The sequence below is a fragment of the Grampus griseus genome (genome assembly GCF_964374135.1).
Source record: "Grampus griseus genome assembly, chromosome: 2".
In the NCBI taxonomy this organism is placed as follows: domain Eukaryota; kingdom Metazoa; phylum Chordata; class Mammalia; order Artiodactyla; family Delphinidae; genus Grampus; species Grampus griseus.
In genome coordinates, this window is record NC_139018.1 from 5,069,596 (window position 1) to 5,088,199 (window position 18,604).

General features: G+C 46.3%; 1 protein-coding gene across 4 annotated transcripts in view; it reads right to left on the reverse strand.

Annotated features, from left to right (window-relative positions):
- EVL (Enah/Vasp-like) overlaps positions 1 to 18,604 on the reverse strand; it is a 164,335-nt gene that overhangs the window by 70,814 nt on the left and 74,917 nt on the right. Inside the window, exon 1 of one of the 4 annotated variants that reach the window (XM_082649033.1) lies at positions 7,425 to 7,514. The exons of the other annotated variants lie outside the window; for them this stretch is intronic. Within the exon in view, the coding sequence (XP_082505159.1) occupies positions 7,425 to 7,435 (11 nt within the window). The 5' untranslated portion in view covers positions 7,436 to 7,514. Of the gene's footprint in view, positions 1 to 7,424; positions 7,515 to 18,604 lie in introns of those variants that run through there. 4 annotated transcript variants of the gene reach the window in all.

The following is an 18,604-nucleotide window of genomic DNA, read 5'->3' on the forward strand; positions in this document are numbered from 1 at the left end:
GTAAATCCCCTCTAGGGTGACCTTTTTTCCTCTTAATGGAAACAGGCCTGAAACAGGTTTGGTGTTTTCATCTAAACTTAAAATGTTTATTCTGAAACAGTTCATGCCTACAGCTTTGGTGTTTTGTTCTAAACGTAAAATGTTATTCTGAAAACAGTTCACGCCTGTGAGAAGTAGGTTCCCATGATCCCACCACTCAGGCCAGGAAATGGGATGTCATCTCAGAAAGCTGTTCAGCTGGGAGGCCCCTGCATCCCAGTGCCCTCCTCTCGACCAGTGGGAGCCACCCCCCTGAACCAGGGGCTTTTACCAATTCTGTGCGTGTCTTTCATAGCACAGTCACATAACAGACTATGTTACAGAAGTGGTTCTCAAACTGTTTTGGTCTCAGAACCCCTGTACGCCCGTATAAACTACTGGAGATGGCAGCTAATTAGTACAGAAATGCAAATCAAAACTACAGTGAGGTACCACCTCACACCAGTCAGAACGGCCATCACTAAAAAGTCTACAAATAACAAATGCTGGGGAGGCTGTGGAGAAAAGGGAACCCTCCTACACTGCTGGCGGGAATGTAAATTGGTGCAGCCACTATGGAAAACAGTATGGAGGTTCCTCAAAAAACTAAAAATAGAATTACCATATGATCCTGCAATCCCACTCCTGGGTGTATACCTGGACAAAACTATAATTCAAAAAGATACACGCACCCCTATGTTCACAGCAGCACTATTTACAATAGCCAAGACATGGAAGCAACCTAAATGTCCATCAACAGATGACTGGATAAAGAAGATGTGGTACCTATCTATATACAATGGAATATTACTCAGCCATAAAAAAGAATGAAACAGTGCCATCTGCAGCAACATAGATGGACCTAGAGATTATCCTACTAAGCGAAATAAGTCAGAAAGAGAAAGACAAATACCATATGATATCACTTACACGTGGACTCTAAAATATGACACAAATGAACTTATTCACAAAACAGAAACAGACTCACAGACACAGAGAACAGACCTGTGGTTGCCAAAGGAGGTGGGGGTGGGGGAAGGATGGAGTGGGAGTTTGGGATTAGCAGATGCAAACTAGTATGTATAGGATGGATAAACGACAAGGTCCTAGTGTATAGCACAGGGAACTATATTCAATATCCTGTGATAAACCATAATTGAGAAGAATATGAAAAAGAATGTATATACATGTATAACTGAATCCCTTTGCTGTATAGCAGAAATTAACACAACACTGTAAATCAACTATACTTCAATAAATTTTAAAAAATTATCGAGGGTGCCAAAAAGCTTCTGTTTATGGAGATTAAGTCTATCTGTATTTACCATATTTGAAATTAAAACTAAGAAGTTTTAAAAACACAAGTATACACTTCCTTGGCTGTCACCGTGACAATGTCAACACATGTCATGTAAGCCTCTGGAAAATTCTACTTTGCACTCATGAGAGTGAAAAAGGCAAATAATGTCTCAGTATTATTACAAATATAGTTTTGACTCACAGACCCCTAAAAGAGGAGGTCTCCTGATCACATTTTGAGAACTGCTGCATTACAGTAATGAAAACAATAAATTAGATCCGCACAGAATAACACGCATAATCTCAAATGGTGACTAAGCTCCATTTTTGTGAGTGTTAGAATTAAAGAAAGGCTTTGGGTAAGTGAAGAACAAATTTGGTATCAAACCCAAGTATCTTCTCTTCTACCCAAGTTGGTTGGGAGAGCCAGACTGCCACGTCATGTGCGGTCAAGACTGTTTGCCAGGGCTTCCCTGGTGGCGCAGTGGTTGAGAGTCCGCCTGCCGATGCAGGGGACACGGGTTCGTGCCCCGGTCTGGGAAGATCCCACATGCCGCGGAGCGGCTGGGCCCGTGAGCCATGGCCGCTGAGCCTGCGCATCCGGAGCCTGTGCTCCGCAACGGGAGAGGCCACAACAGTGAGAGGCCCGCGTACCGCAAAAAAAAAAAAAAAAAAAAAAAAGACTGTTTGCCTTTTCTCTGCTCTGATGCCAGTGTCCCGGATGCCTGGACAGCTGGCTCCACTTCTCTGTGAAGTCTAGTGGAATCTGGAACAAACACTCCAACCAACTGTTGAGAGGGCCTGACATCCTTAGACTGATCCTGTCTCAACCCCTTCCCACACTTTCTCTCGAGGCCACCGACGCAGCCCTTCCCTTGGGGAGCCACCTGACAGGCCATGTGCACACGAGGACTGCTCCAACTTCAAACGTATTTAAATTCCACTCTATGCCTGTGTCCCCAGAGTCTGTGCCTCTGACCACTTGTGGGAGTGGAACAGGTTTTAACACGGCCTTGGGACAGCGGTAGAGACCTGGCTGGGCCAAGGACTGGGGCGGTACACGCATCCCCGAGGGTAAGTTAATCAATCGCCTGGGAATGAGACCCGGCTGCGCCTCGGCTGACACCCCTGATTATCGGCGGGGCGGTTCGGCTCAGATTCGCATCAGAATGAGTGCGTGCCATCCCCTGGCCATGGGGGCGGACGCAGACCCTGTCCACGAACAGCTCTAGGCTGGGAGGGGAGGTGGTGAATGAACAGATGACTGACGGAGAGAAGCGTGGGCGCCACAGGAGGGCTGAGGAGGTCTCCCGTCTCCCGTGGTACTAACGGTGGAAAATCGGAGACTACAAAGAAAGACAGAGATTAGGAGCCTTGATTCTAACTCTGATGGTCATTCTGGGCAAGTTCCTTCGAAAGGCTACAGCTAAGCTTAGCTTTTGAAAACACAAGAGACCTGGCTTCAAAGCCCAACTCTGCCAAGTGATACCAGTGTGACCTGGAGCAAGCAAGCTACCTTTGCTGACCCCTGTTCTACCAGTGAGATGGGAACAGCAACGAACACCTCCGAGGATGAGGGTCAAGTACAACACATGTCGAATCACATCAATGTAATTAGCACAGTGCTTGGCATGGAACACTCAGAAAAGGGTACTGCTGCTACTTTTCTCTTTTAAGGGTTCAGGTGTCAAAGTCTAGACTAGCTCTCAACCATCTCCTGCCTCAGGAAGCCCAGGGAACACAACACACTCCCATGAGAAGAACTTAGAGTCGTTATGGGAGTGTTTCTCCACTGCAGACACACTGGATTCTTTGAATAGAAGAAGACAGCAAAGTTTCAAGACGTCTTCAAATGACTGGGCTACACATCCCGGGACAGCAAACGCACAGCATGCTCTCTGAGGGCTCGTTTGGCTGTGAGCTTCCAGGACTCACACTCGCCTGTGAGGACAAGACGTCAAAGGAAACACCAGCTGCCCTTAGAGACGGTCTTCCAAACCCTGTAGCAGAGGCAAGGGTGTGGGCTGGGGGGCACCGTGGGGTGGCCAGGCCGTGGAACTTCTTCCACGTTTGCTTATTCAAGCTCTGAAGGGCTGTGGAATAAGTGGTGACTGCTGTGCCCGGGCAGCTGACTACCGACTGGTCGCACAGGGAGCCCTGGCTCCATCACGAGCTGAGAACACACGGAACATCTGCTCTCCTGGCCGCTGCTCCAACAGGCCACACTGCGGAGCTCCGCTGGCAGCGTCAGCGGCCCAGCCATCTCCAGTATCGTAACGAAAGTACTTAATTAATTCCAGCAAGTTAATAAATGTGTATTGCTGGGCACTGTTTTAGGCACTGAGGATACCCTAGTCAGCAAAACACAAAAAACCCTCCACTTTTGAACTTACATCCTTGTGGGGTGGAGACAGATGACAAACAACAAACTAAAAAGTCATGTGATATGTCAGAAGGTGACAAGTGCATTAGAAAACCAACCAAGCAAGCACGGTAAGGACAAGAGGGAGACGAGGGAAGGGGCTGGAATTACCCGGCTGCACCAGGAAGGGTCAGACGCATCACTGACGCGTGCGGTCCTCCCGCTGCCGTGGCGCGCTGAGTTCCCGCTTCGTGCAGCCTCGTTCAGCCAACACTCCCTGGAAGCCGTCCTGCACCGGCTTGACCCCCACCGACCCAGCCAGTACACAGGCTTGCACCCGGCCTTCCCCGAGTCCGCCCGAGTTGGGTTTGATTCACTTCCCTCCTTCACACCACCCTGGATCCAGCGGGCAGCCCCAGAGGTTAGACCTCCACAGCACCTCCCAAATCCGGCCACTCTCCCGCTATGCCACTGGCTCCATCACTGGTCCCAACCGTGGCCTGTCACCTGCGTGACGGCAGCAGCGTCCCCGACGCCTTCCTACCTCCATTCTTGTCGCGCTACAGACCCTTATCCACTCAGTGACCAGAGTGACTTTTCTTGAAGCTCTGTCGGATGTCTTTCCCCTTGCGTAACTCCCTCCAAAGGCTTCTCGTGACACGACAGACACAGCCTGGACTCCTTCCGGGCTCCCGGGCTCTGCGTGATGAGGCCTGGCTGCCCCTCCGCCCCACCTCCCTTCACTCTCCCCTTATGTCGCTTCAGCCTCCCCGTTCTTTTCCTGACCTTTGGACGCACCAAGCCGTTCCCGTCTCAGGGTCTTTCCCCTCGCCGTCCCCCCCAGTGTGGCCCCTCCTCATATTTTCATGCTCAGGTCTGGCGTGGCTGCCTCGTGCCCTCGCGCAGGTCGGGGGGTGAAGGCTGCAGCGGGCGTGAGCAGGGCCCCGCCTCTGCCGTCGCTCTAGCTGGGCTTTCCGCTTCTCCACGATTTTTCGACCGTGCGCCCGCTTCCTACTGCCCCTAGTGCAGTCCCTGTCTCCCTGCCACCGAGAGCAGCCCCTCGGTCCCTTTTAAAACTCATCCCTGGGACTTCCCTGGTGGTCCAGTGGTAAGACTCTGCACTCCCAATGCAGGGGGCCCAGGTTCAATCCCTGGTCAGGAACTGGATCCCGCATGCATGCTGCAACTAAGAGTTCGCATGCCGCAACTAAGAGCCGGCATGCTGCAACTAAAAAGATCCCACATAGCACAACGAAGATCCCTCATGTTGCAATTAAGACCCAGAGCAGCCAAAAATAAAAATAAAAAATAAAAATAAAAATACAACTCACCCCTATCCTTCGAGTCTACCTGAGACCCCACTTTCTCCCTGAAGTACCTCCTGGCAGCCCCCGACTTCTCAACTCCTGCCGTGCCTCCTGTCTACACTCACCATGGTCTACACTGCACCGGACTAAGGCCCTGTGATTCCTTCATTCCTGAGAACGCCGCCTTCCCACTCGACCAGCTCAGGGGCAGGAGTGCAGAGCGTCTGCATCAGGAGGCCCACTCCAGCCTGGGTCTCTCACTTCCTGGGCAACTTACTCCCTGCCTCTCTACCGTGGTTTCTTCCACTATGAAGTGGGAACAATAAAAGCAATACCTGCCACCTTCAGGGTCGCCGTAGGCATTAAATGAAATCATGCCCGAGAGAGCGTGCTGTACGCCGGCACGTGCTCAAGAGAACTCCCCGGTCCCAGCCCAGGGTTGAGTGCTCAGAAAATGTTTCTTGACTGATGGATGGCCGGAACTGGGACTGACCCGCTTTCATGATGGGAAGGCCTTTTCCATCCCCACCACAGGAACCACGGTGACCTAGGAATCCAGCGATCACATCTCTGTTATGTCAGCATGTGGAAAGCAAACCGTCTACGGCTCTCACAGCTGCTGTACGTGCCGTCCCGCTGGCACCGTGAGCGCAGGCAGCCTGGTACGGGGAGGGTGGGTGCAGAGAACCTGGGTTTTGGTTTGGCTGGACCACTAACTCACTCACCAAAGAACAAGTTCTGCCCCAGCTCTGGGCCTCAATTTCCCCAACTGTGTATACCTCAGAGCTGGACTAAATAAGTAGTTTTCAGATTTCAAAATCATCATCACCAGCAACAATACAACTTCTTTCCTCAAAGAAATATCGAGGAGTACTTTAAAAAGATAAAAGAGAGTGGATCTGGTTGAAGTGGAGGGTAAGATGCCTGAAGCACCACTAACCCAGGTGATCTACTGTAGATGGTCTCAACCTGCTTTCAAGATGGAAACTCCTAAGATTTCTACAACTTTAAAAGACTTTTAAGAACTGCTTTGCTTCCTCCTGGTTTACTTCTGATACTGTTTTCTGCAGTCAGTAGTTGACAGGATAGAGTAGACTCAGCTTTTCAGTGTAGTTTTCGGCAGGTAATGACTTTGGCGCCTGCCCACTTCGGAAGCTAACGAGCCTTTGAAACGGAAAGTCTGGTTTGCTGCAGCTCCACCCACAAGTCCTCTAGAGCTCAAGGATGATAGAAAACTGGCTGCAAAGGAGCAGGGAAGGCCAACTGCGGCCCTGGCCTTGAGAGCTGCCAGCGCCTGGAGGAAGGGCTCCGGCAGCCTGCCCAAGGCCGCGCCATGGCGCGAGAGCGCCGCCCTCTCCAAAGCTCCCCTGCCGACCAGAAGCATCGGACGGGCCCCACTTACTGTGTGTCAGCTGTCATAACTCCCTGCAAAATGCTCCTAGAGAGCCCGTGTTGCATCCTGGGAGAAACGCTGGACGCAGCTGTTCTGGGTGGTTCTCCTTCCAGTCCCTCCTCAACCAGCCATGCAACCCTGAGCGAGGGCCACAGCCGATCAGAGGCCAGGCCTCCTCGCCCACAGAACAGCAGTGATGCCCCCTTCCTGAGCTAACCACCCAACACGGCTGAAAGAATCAAGAAAACTGGTGAAACAGCAGTTTGGGAACTGTGAAGTACTTTTTAAGGGCAGGGATTATAACTTATGCTGAGACGCACAGCTGCAGTGAGTCGATCAAGTCAATGCCCCAAATCCCAGAGGATGAAGCTCTGTCCTACGAGCCACGGTATTGTACGGGGTCGCAGGGCAGGGGCAAATCACGTCTGAATTATAATCTCACCTTTGGAAAGGGCGCTCACAATGACCAGCTCAGGACACAGACCGGCTGGTGCCCACACATGTGCTAGACCGCAGCAGCCTAAGTGATCCGCGGTCTAAAGTCAGTCCCAAGTCTCTCAAGCAGAAGGTCAGGGTTCTGCTGTGACAGCCCATGAGGTCTCAGCTTGTACAGAAGGCACCCCAGCTCCTCCTTCTGTGCCCAGCATTCAGAGAAAACCCCGATGCTTTCAGGTCATTCTGAGAGAAGAGCCAGGACCTGTCCACAGCATCTCTCAGCCAAGCCCCAGTCCCCTCAGATAGTTCAGAGCCCCCTCTACCACCCGAGGCAGGCATCTGACTTCTGAGGAAGTGATTCTGACACACACACAAAAGCCATTAAAGATGACAGGCACCCAGAGACACAGGCCAGCGTAGTGGACAGGCCAGCAGACGGAGTGGGCAGGCTCCATCATAACCTGCTGTGTGACTGTGAGAGAGTCCTCTGCCCTCTGGGTCCTCGGTCTCCCCATCAGTACACCCAGGGGATCTGGGGGGAATCTCTAGAGTCCCCGTGATTCTTGGTCTCCTCTGACGTCCCTCTGTCCCCTCTGGTCCCCGTACTCACACTGTGGCCATGGCTGCACGTCTGTAGCACAGGGAACCCGAGGAGGTAAGTCCTGTATTCCCACCAGGCCAGCTGATCAGAGGGCACAGACCCTCGGAAGGCAGCAACTTGATTTTTAGACTCTACTTAAAACCAAACAGGAAAAGGAAGCTGAACCAGAGGCAACGGAGAAACAAACCCCAGTTGAGAACTGAAACCTAGGTAGAAAATAGAGCAACAGAGCTTGTGGTGCACAGACCCACCAGCATGGGCTGCCTGAAAGCGCCAGGCTGCAGCCTCCAGCTCCAGCGCTTTCTGCAGGGCCGGGATGAGGTCGCAGCCGGGCAGGGCGTTTTGAAAGGTCAAGGGCCAGACTCCCTCACCGGTGAGGACGCCGAGGCCCAGCGCCGAGGGCTTCCTACAAGCATTCACGGAAAGGTGCCCTGGCCCATCCTCCAGAGAATAAAAGACGACACGATGAGGTTACAGCCGGTGAAGGCTTTAGTTTTACCCCGGTATAAATTCTACAATTCTGTTGGGGAGACGCTTCTCACTAATGGTGACGTTTCTGTCAGCAACTTAGGACCCGAAAGGAAAATTTCTGAGGAATGATGGAAACCTGGCCTTGTCACTGGCTCATTAAGGGAACCTGGGCTTCTGTTTTCTCAACTGTAAAATGGGGCTAATAATTCTTAGTTTGCTTGTCTCCACAGGGTCCTCATGAAGATAAGGTCCATTCCCAATCTTTCATTCAAAATTGACTGAGGACCCACTGAGGACCCACAGTCATGCACTGTGCTAGAAACTAGAGACAAAACATCGATGGGAACAGCAGTTACTTGTCCTTAAAGGGTTTTTGCGGGTTAGAAAGGAAGAGACTGACAGGTTAGCAAGTTGATGTGTTAAGATGTTATTACTGATATAGCGGAAAACAGCTACACCGAGAACAGTACAAAAGAAAGATCACTTCTAACTAGAGAGCTGAAAGCACAGGCAGTGAGAGCTGAAGGCTGAAAGTGCATTTTCAAAGGATTTCAAAGATACGCATCTCCCTTTAAGCACAGCTTCAGGTTGCAAACCACAAACTTTGACATATTGTGGTTTTCATTTTCTCTTAGTTCAAAATATTTTCTATTTTTCCCTGACTTCTTTTATCCATACATTATTGAGAAATATTTTGTTTAATTTCCAAATATTTGGTGTTATCTTACCTCTGTTATTATTATTTATTTCTAATTTAATTCTACTGTGGTCAAAGAACATATTTAGAATTTCTTCTTTGGTTCTTCCTGGTATGACTGCAGTCCTTTTAAATTTACTGAGACTTGTTTGATGGTCCAGCATGTAGTCAGAAGATGTGTTCTGAAACTGGGTGCATTTTTCTAAAAATGTCAATTAAGTCAAGGTGGTTAAAAGTGTGGTTCGGGGCTTCCCTGGTGGCACAGTGGTTAAGAATTCGCCTGCCAATGCAGGAGACACGGGTTTGAGCCCCGGTCTGGGAAGATCCCACATGCCGCAGAGCAACTAAGCCCGTGTGCCACAACTACTGAACCTGTGCTCTAGAGCCCGTGAGCCACAACTACTGAGCCCACGTGCCACAACTACGGAAGCCTGTGCACCTAGAGCCCGTACTCCGCAACGAGAAGCCACCACAATGAGAAGCCCGTGCACAGCAACGAAGAGTAGCCCCCGCTCACTACAACTAGAGAAAGCCTGCAAGCAGCAACGAAGACCCAACGCAGCCATAAATGAATTAAAAAAAAAAAAAAAGTGTGGTTCGGATCTTATGTCTTTATTGGTTTGCTGTCATTGTTGATTTATTTTTGTCTAATTGTTGTATCAATTGCTGAGACAAAGGTGTTAAAATCTCCAAACATGGGCTTCCCTGGTGGCACAGTGGTTGAGAGTCTGCATGCCGATGCAGGGGACACAGGTTCGAGCCCCAGTCCGGGAGGATCCCACATGCCGTGGAGCGGCAAATCTCCAAACATGATTGTGGATTTGTATTTCTGCCAATTTTTATTTTATGTATTTTGAAGCTCTTGTTAGGTACATATATTTTTAAGACTATTCTATCTTCCGGATGAACTGACCCTTTGATCAGTATGAAATGCCCCTCTTTATTGCTGGTAACACTCTTTGTCTTTATCTGATATTAATGTAGCCATTGGAACTTTCTTATGCTTACTATTTACCTAGTATATCTTCTTCCATCCTTATTGGTTTTCCACTGCTGCTATAACAAATTACCACAAACTTACAGCTTATAACAACACAAATTTATTACCTTAGTTTTGTAAGATAATAGTAGGCCAGCCATCTGACATAGATCTCATGGCCTCACTGGGCTCAACTCAAGGTGTTGGAAGTGATACAGTCTCTTCTGGAGGCTCTAAAGCAGAAGAACTTCCTGGCCTTTTTGTCAGATTCTAGAGGCTACCTGTACTCCTTGGCTCATGATATACATGTATGTTATGAAATAATCACCACAAGTAAGTTAATGAACATATCCATCCCTACCTTTTTTTTTTTAAGATAGATTTTATTCATTTTATTTTATTTTATATATTTATTTATTTTTGGCTGTGTTGGGTCTTTGCTGCTGTGCACGGGCTTTCCCTAGTTGTGGCGAGCAGGGCTACTTTTCATTGTGGTGCGCGGGCTTCTTATTGCGGTGGCTTCTCTTGTTGCAGAGCACGGGCTCTAGGTGCGCAGGCTTCAGTAGTTGTGGCTCATGAGCTCAGTAGTTGTGGCTCACGGGCTCTACAGCGCAGGCTCAGCAGTTGTGGCGCACAGGCTTAGTTGCTCTGTGGCATGTGCGATCTTCTCGGACCAGGGCTCAAACCTGTGTCCTCTGCATTGGCAGGCGGATTCTTAACCACTGTGCCGCCAGGGAAGCCCTATCTCTACCTTTTAATTGGAATATTTAGTCCATTTACATTTAATTTATTGATATGATTGGGTAGAGATCTACCATTTTGCTACTTTTCTGTTTATCTCATTTGTTTTTGGTTCCCCTGTTGTGCCTTTCCTGCATTCTTTTGGGTAAACTAAATACCCTTTAGAATTCCATTTTAATTTTTCTATTGACTTTTTAGCTATTCCTCTTTACATTACTTTTTAGACGTCTTTCTAGGGATTAAAATATACATTCTTAACTTCGTACAGTATACTTAGAATTAATATTGTACACTTCATGTAAAATGTAAGAACTTTATAACTGCATAAATCCACTCCCACCCTTAATGGTATAGTAGTCCTATGCATTATATAATCTCAATAGAACGCTGTATGTGTGTTTGTATTTTTTAATTATGGAAAAAAGTCTTTTATATTTACCCATATATATTTATCCTTCCCAGTATTCTTCACCCTTTCCTAAACATCTGAGTTGCCTGGCATCCTTTTTCTTCAGCCTGAGGAACTGCCAATAGCATTTCTTGTACATCAGGTATGCCGGCAATAAATTCTCTTACTCTTCTTTTAGCTGAAAAATGTCTTCATTTTGCTTACATACTTAAAGGCACTTTTTTTTCTGATAGAGAATTCTGAGATTTTTTTCTTTCCCTTTCAGCACCTTGAAAATGTTGTTCTACTGTCTTCTGGCATCCATGGTATCTGATGAGAAGTCAGCCGTCGTTCATATAATCCTCTCTATAGAATTTCTCTCCCGTTATGATACACTGCACAGTCTCGGCTATGCTGTCTTCCTTTAAAGGTATTGAGTTTGTCCTGGCAGTTAGGTAAATTATTGGCATGTCCTTTTATTGTTAACAAGCTTGGATTAATTCTTTCTTAAGTTCTACTTCCATTTTGATTTAGCCCTAGGGTATGTCCCTTACTCAAGGGCATAGTCCTTACTCCTAATGCATAGCTGTTCTGGGGTCTCAACTGAATGCCTAGGTGCTGCTCAGTGAGGTCTCCTCATTCAGGTGGACAGGGATCTCCAGCATTCCCAGCACTGCATGACCTCTGGCATCATCATTCAGCTCTTAGCCCTACAGAAGGGAATCTGTGCTGGGTCTCACGGAGAGTGCCATTCTACTCATGCACAGCCAGCCCTTAGCCAACAACCCAAAGTGAATTCCCTACACAAAACTCAACATCGCTTCCTCTTCCCTATTTCCTTGCCCTGCAACATCCAGCTATTTCAGTAGCTTGGAATTCCAACAACTGACTCTTCCGCTCACTAAGATCAACTTTTAGCTTGGGTTCCACCATTCTGTGCCAAGACCAGAAAGAGACTCCAGGTAGAAAGCTAGAGCCATTGTGGGGCTTATCATGTGCGTTTCTCCACTCAAAGATCAGAGTACTGTGCCGCCTGTTCAATGCCTGAAAACAGCCAGAATTTAATATTTTGTCTGAGTTTCAATATCCTTCATATATTTAGGAATTTTGTATATTTTGTTCAGTTTCACAGTTGTTTTTGTCAAGATGACAAGTCTATTACAAATACTCTGTCATGGCCAGAAGCAGAAGTTGATTATGATTATTAAAGTACCAAAGGGTATTCTTTTTCATTTCCTGAGCATTTCCTAAAGATATTAGTTTCAGTGTAAATATCCTCACTGTGAGAAATGTGCCTTTCACTTTCATCCTTCATTAACTCTATCCTCAAAACATGTTACTACTGCTTTTTCTTGGTTTCAATAAGTAGGTCACAGGTAAGAGTGAATCTTTTGGGGGCATTTTTAAAAACTCTACCATCTGGCTTAATACAGCACTTGAGTAGGATTATGAGACGGAGCAAGAAATGTGGCAAGATTTATGAACAGGGTGTTATGAGACATGGACTCCAGCCCACGCTTTATTATGGGCACGCTGTATGTCCCTGGGCATTCACTTCCTCACTTTCGACCCTGGCTTCCTCATCTGTTCAATGAAAGGACTGGTTATATTAATAACTATGGGCTGCAGGTACACCACCAATTCCTACATCAACTGTGTCAGGGAAACAGAAAATATTGGAAAAACAGGATAGGGGCTGTTGACACTTGAAGAGCAATTTAGTGAGAGAGTTAAGAAATGTCGTTTAAGGTAGCACCCTATAATGTGTTCCTATGAATTGAGCTCAGCACCTAGTATACTGTTTAGGATATAGTAGGTACAGGGTAGACGTTAATTGCACGAATGAATGTATGAATGAACAAATGAAAGAGAAGGGCACCAAATCTCACACAGGATATTAAATGCTAAAGCATTTGGCCCTTGATCATGTTCAATAAACAACAACTATATTGACTTGAAGGAGGTGTTTTCCATGGGGCTAGATCCCAAAAGGAAGCAGAATGGTTGACAACGAATCAGGAAGCTATACTAAAAGACACCTTACTTAGGAGATCTAGTTAAGATCTAGTTGCTGTGTGGCTTGGGGAAGTCACCTTCTGTGGATTTTAGTTTCCTTTCCTTTAAACAGACTAATCGCTCTTCTACTCTGCCTCAGTGGTATATTTGAGCATAAAAGGGTCTTTGACTAAGAAATACAGAAAAAAATTATGCTTGTGTAATACTGGCTTTCCATGAGAATTTGTGTTAAAAAGAAGCAAAGTGTTCTGAGCAGTAGGTCCTTGTGTTCTAGGAGTAGAGAAAAAGAGGATAGAGAAACGGCTACACAGAATTAGTTAACATCATTGACATGTTATGAAAACCTACTAGCAAGGTTCATGACCAACTGTAGTCAAACTTGGATTTGTCCTTCAAGACCCAGCTTACATATCGCCTCTTCAGTGAGGTGTCTAATGCCCTCCAGGCCCCCAGAGAAAATTATTCCTGCTGCTGTGTTTCTTCAGCATTTTACAGCATTATCAATAGTTGTCACAGATCACTATCCTTTAGGTAAGGGCTACCATGTTTTATTCATCTTTTATAACCACCTGTACCCACCAGCACAATTCTTGGTACATACTGGGTGTTCAGAATGTTTGTTAAGTTATTCTGCTGCAGAGACTGGGACTCAAAAAGTACAGGAATTATTAGTGGTACAGAGAGGGGACAGATACGGGCTTGTTTTTCAAATCTCAGCATTTGGAAAGGGAATGGTTGAGCCTTGCCCATAATACCACGGTCCTCTGCCCCAAGGAACTTCCATCCCAACTAAGGTCCTGGCCAAACTCATCTGCAGCATAAATCGGCAGGACTGGCCGAGGCGACTGAATGTTCCAAGGAAACAGTGATGAACTCACAGGGGAAAATGATAATATCTCTGAGAAGTGTAAGCACTATAAAAAAAAAAAGACTTAAAAGAAAGGCAACTAATGAAGAAACCTGTGATATACAATAAGAAATATATATCTGGTCTTCGTCCCTGTTTCTGGCTCATAGCTCTCAAAACCCTTGGAATTTCCAAAGTGTAAGAGGAATGGAAGCATCCTTTGTTATAATACTTGGCCTCTGGTCTTCACTTCCTGAAAGAGTTTTGTGTGATAACAGTGAAACTGATGTCTTTTGTTACTGATAACAAGCCCCTTTCAACTACCCTTGAATTAATGTTAATGAGGTGACTTTTGGAAAGCCCCTAAGGATGAGTGAGGGCTGGTTGCCTGGAGAACCAACCATGTGATTAGAGGGTTGTAACTTGCAACCCACAGCCTTGACCTCAACTTCCAAGGAGGGCAGAGAGGCTGATACAGTAAGTCCCCTACATACGAACCTTCAAGCTGTGAACTTTCAAAGATGCAAACGTGCAGTCCATCAACGTCAGGCGTGAATGAAATTGCAGCTGGCCCTCCATCTCCTATTGCTGATGATCCTGCAGCTCTACCATCTCCCACCTCCTCTCCCTCCTCCAGTCAGTAACTCTTCTTGCCTGTTCACTCGATGCCAGCCCCCGTATGCCAGCTGTTGTACTGTACTTTTCAAGGTACTATACTGTAAGGTTAAAACTGTTTTATTGTGTTTTTTTTTTTTTTTTTTTTTTTTTTTTGCGGTATGCGGGCCTCTCACTGCCGTGGCCTCTCCCGCTGCGGAGCACAGGCTCCGGGCGCGCAGGCTCAGCGGCCATGGCTCACGGGCCCAGCCGCTCCGCGGCCTGTGGGATCTTCCTGGACCAGGGCACGAACCCGTGTCCCCCGCATCGGCAGGCGGACTCTCAACCACTGCGCCACCAGGGAAGCCCTGTGTTTGTTTTTTTATGTATTACTTGTGTGAAAAGTATTATAAACCTATTACAGTACAGTACTATATAGCCGATTATGTTAGTTGGGTGCCTAGACTAACTCCGTTGGACTTAAGAACAAATTGGACTCACGAACGAGCTCTCGGAATGGAACTCGTTTGTATGTAGGGGACTTACTGTATTGAGTTCAGTCACCAATGGCTAATGATTTACTCAATCACACCTCTTTAATGAAGCCTCCATAAACTCCCAAAAGGACAGGGTTGGAGAGCTTCCAGGTGGGTGGAGAGAATGTATCCGCAAGCTGGGAGGGGCGCACAACCTAAACATGAGAACAGAAGCCCCTGCGCTCAGCACCCTCTGGACCCTGCCTTTGATATCTTCTCCTCTAGCCGTTCATTTGTATCCTTTAATATCCTTTGTAATAATCTGCTTTCCTGAGTTCCGGAAGCTCTCCTATCAAATTAACTGAACCCCAGGAAGGGGGCATGGGAGCCTCCAATTAATAGCCAGTTGGTCTGAAGCCCAGGTAATAACCTGGATTTGTGATTGGCATTTGAAGCAGGGGGAGGAACAGCCTTGTGGGACAGAGCCCTTAACCTGTGGGATCTGATGCTATCTCCAGGTAAACAGCATCAGAATTGAGTTAAACTTAGAACACCCAGCTGGTACTGCAGAACTGCCTGATGTGTGAAAACCCCACATCCGGTGTCAGAAGTGAAGCAGTGTTGGTCTACAAATAATAAATGCTGCAGAGAGTGTGGCGAAAAGGGACCCCTCCTACACTGTTGATGGGAATGCAAATTGGTGCAGCCACTATGGAGAACAGTATGGAGGTCCCTTAAAAGACTAAAAATAGAGTTACCATATGATCCAGCAATCCCACTCCCGGGCATTTATCAGGAGAAAACCATAATTTGAAAAGATACATGCACCCCAATGTTCATAGTGGCAATATTTACAATAGCCAAGGCATGGAAGCAACCTAAGTGTCCATCGACAGATGAATGGATAAAGAAGATGTGGTAATATATACACAATGGAATATTACTCAGCCATAAAAAAATGAAATAAAGCCATTTGCAGCAACAAGGATGGACCTGGAGATTAACGTACTACGTGAAGTAAGTCAGACAAAGACAAATACCATATGATATCACTTGTATGTGGAATCTAAAATATGACACAAATGAACTTATTTACGACACAGAAACAGACTCACAGACATGGAATATAAACTTATGGTTACCAAAGGGGAAAGGGAGTAAGGGATAAATTAGGAGTTTGGGATTAGCAGATATAAACTACTGTACATAAAATAGATAAACAACAAGGTCCTACTATATAGCACAGGGAACTACATTCAATATCTTGTAATAAATTACAATGGAAAAGAATCTGAAAAAGAACAAAACAAAACTGAATCACTTTGCTTTACACCAGAAACTAACACAACATTGTAAATCAACTATACTTCAATAAAACTAAAACATAAAAAAAAATAAAGTAGGAAGTGAAGCAGTATTGTAGTAGAGCAGTGTAACAGTGAATGAAACACACAGGAGTTTCTCCTTTAGAGAACCTATACCATGGGAAACGGAATTTGAAAATTTAATAAGCATGATAAAAGTTATTGGAGATATAAGGAAAGATTTAATAATGACGTGGGAATAAGCAGTGAGAAAGAAGAACCAAGCAATATTTTAGTATAAAAATATAATTGTTGAAATAACTCAATGCATAGCCTCAGCAGAAGAACTGAGAGAGATGAAAAACACAAAATCAGGTCAAAGAACTGACCTAGACACATCAGGAAGTGAAAAAGAGGAGGACAGGAGAAAACTACCAGTTTCTGTGAAAAAGGCACCTGAGAAGGAAAGAAAAACAAAGAGATGAAATATTTACAGAAATAATGGCAGAATTTTTCAGAATTCAAGAAAGATGTAAGACCTCAGACTGAAAAGGCTCACAGGGTGACAAACAGAATTGATAAGTAAAAAATGTAAGTGTGCATGTGCACATACAAGGATTATAATAATATTCAAAAACATCAGACGAGGACTTCCCTGCTGGTGCAGTGGTTAAGAATCCACCTGCCAATGCAGGGGACACAGGTTCAATCCCCGGTGCGGGGAGATCCCACATGCTGCGGAGCAACTAAGCCCGTGCACCACTACTACTGAGCCTGTGCTCTAGAGCCTGCGAGCCACAACTACTGAGCTCGCGTGCCACAACTACTGAAGCCCATGCGCCTAGAACCCATGCTCTGCAACAAGAGAAGCCACCACAATGAGAAGCCCGCGCTCCGCGACAAAGAGTAGCTCCGGCTTGCCACAACTAGAGAAGGCCCATGTGCAGGAACGAAGACCCAATGCAGCCAAAAGGAAATAAATAAAACAAAATTAATTAATTAAAAAAAATCAGACAGAGAGAAAATTCTAAAAAGTTTTCCAAGTAAAATCAGATGACCAATTAAAGAACAAAAATCAGAACAGACTTCTATATCCTAGCTGCAGTAAGACAACAGGATATTAGCTTCAGAATACTGGACGAAAAACTTTGATACTCGCATTTCATACCTCGCTAAACCATTCTTTAAATGTGGGGCGGGGGAAATGTACTTTCAGGTATATAAGATCTTAGAGGGCTTCCCTGGTGGCGCAGTGGTTGGGAGTCCGACTGCCGATGCAGGGGATGCGGGTTTGTGCCCCGGTCTGGGAGGATCCCACATGCTGCGGAGCGGCTGGGCCCGTGAGCCATGGCCGCTGAGCTTGCGCGTCCGGAGCCTGTGCTCCGCAGCGGGAGAGGGCAAGGCAGCGAGAGGCCCGCGTAACGCAAAAAAAAAAAAAAAAGAAAAGAAAAGAAAATTTACGAAGGAAGAAATAAGATATAAAAAATGGGAGCATATAATTGAATACTATTCAGCCATAAAAAGGAGGCAGGTACTGACACACGCTACAGCACGGATTAACCTTGAAATCATTATGCGAAGTGAAAGAAGCCAGACATGAAAGGCCACATACTGTATGATTCCATTTACATGTGATATCCAGAATTCACAGATTAGTGCTGTCACGGGGCGGGGTGGGGTGAGGAGGGTCATTTGTGTCTGGATTTTCATTTATAAAGGTGACTGAGTGATGACAATGTCGTTCTAAGAAAAGTTTAACGTTACCGACAGTTTCCCTCGAAACAAGAGGTTTGGGATTGCGAAAGCACCAGTGTTGGTCAGGAGGCAGGAAGGAGCAAGGGGAAGGCAGAGGCGACAGCCCTTCTTGGAGTTTCCGTGGGAAGAGCAGAGCAGGGTAAACAGATTAGGATTGGCTGGTTTGAATAATTCCAGCAGGCTGTGGGGCCCAGGGGCTGTCCCTAGCTGTCTGGTACCTGTCCCAGGCTTGATTTAGGGCAGGGGAAATACTGGCCTGGTGTGTGAGTTAGATAAAGGGGGTGGCTGAGGGTATGGACTCCAGACTGGTTGGTCTGTACATGAAAGGTGGATCCACCAACAAATTTACTGTCTAGAGGAATTAGCCAGCCCTGGAGGGGCAGTCTCTCCCCAGCCAGCAAGGCCCCCCAAAGATGTCAAGACATCAAAAAAAACCCATTAAAAATATAATTAATATGGAGGGGAGGGGAGGGAGGTATGGGAAGAGATTACTTAATGAGTACGGAGTTTCCTTTTGATAAAAGTGATAAAAAGTCTTTGAAACTAAATAGTAGTGACGGTTGCACAGCACTGTGAATGTACTAAATATCACTGAATTGCAGACTGCAGAATGATTAAAATGGTCTTTTAAAATAGTTAGAAAAATTACGGGGGCGGGGCAAAAATCTAGTGAAGCTTCTTATAGCCTGAGGTTTAATTTATGTTTGAATAAGCAATGATAATCAGTAACCATTTTTTAAGGAAGTGTATCTATAATTTTGAACAAAAATTCCAGATATACCAACTTGTGTGTGTGTGTGTGTTGGGGGGGTGGGGGAGTACTGCCGATGAGGAACAGAGGGAGGTCAGAGAACATTAAAGGCTGAGGGAAGCGCAGACACTGACAAGCCTTAGAATAATGATGATGAAAGAGGGGCAAGC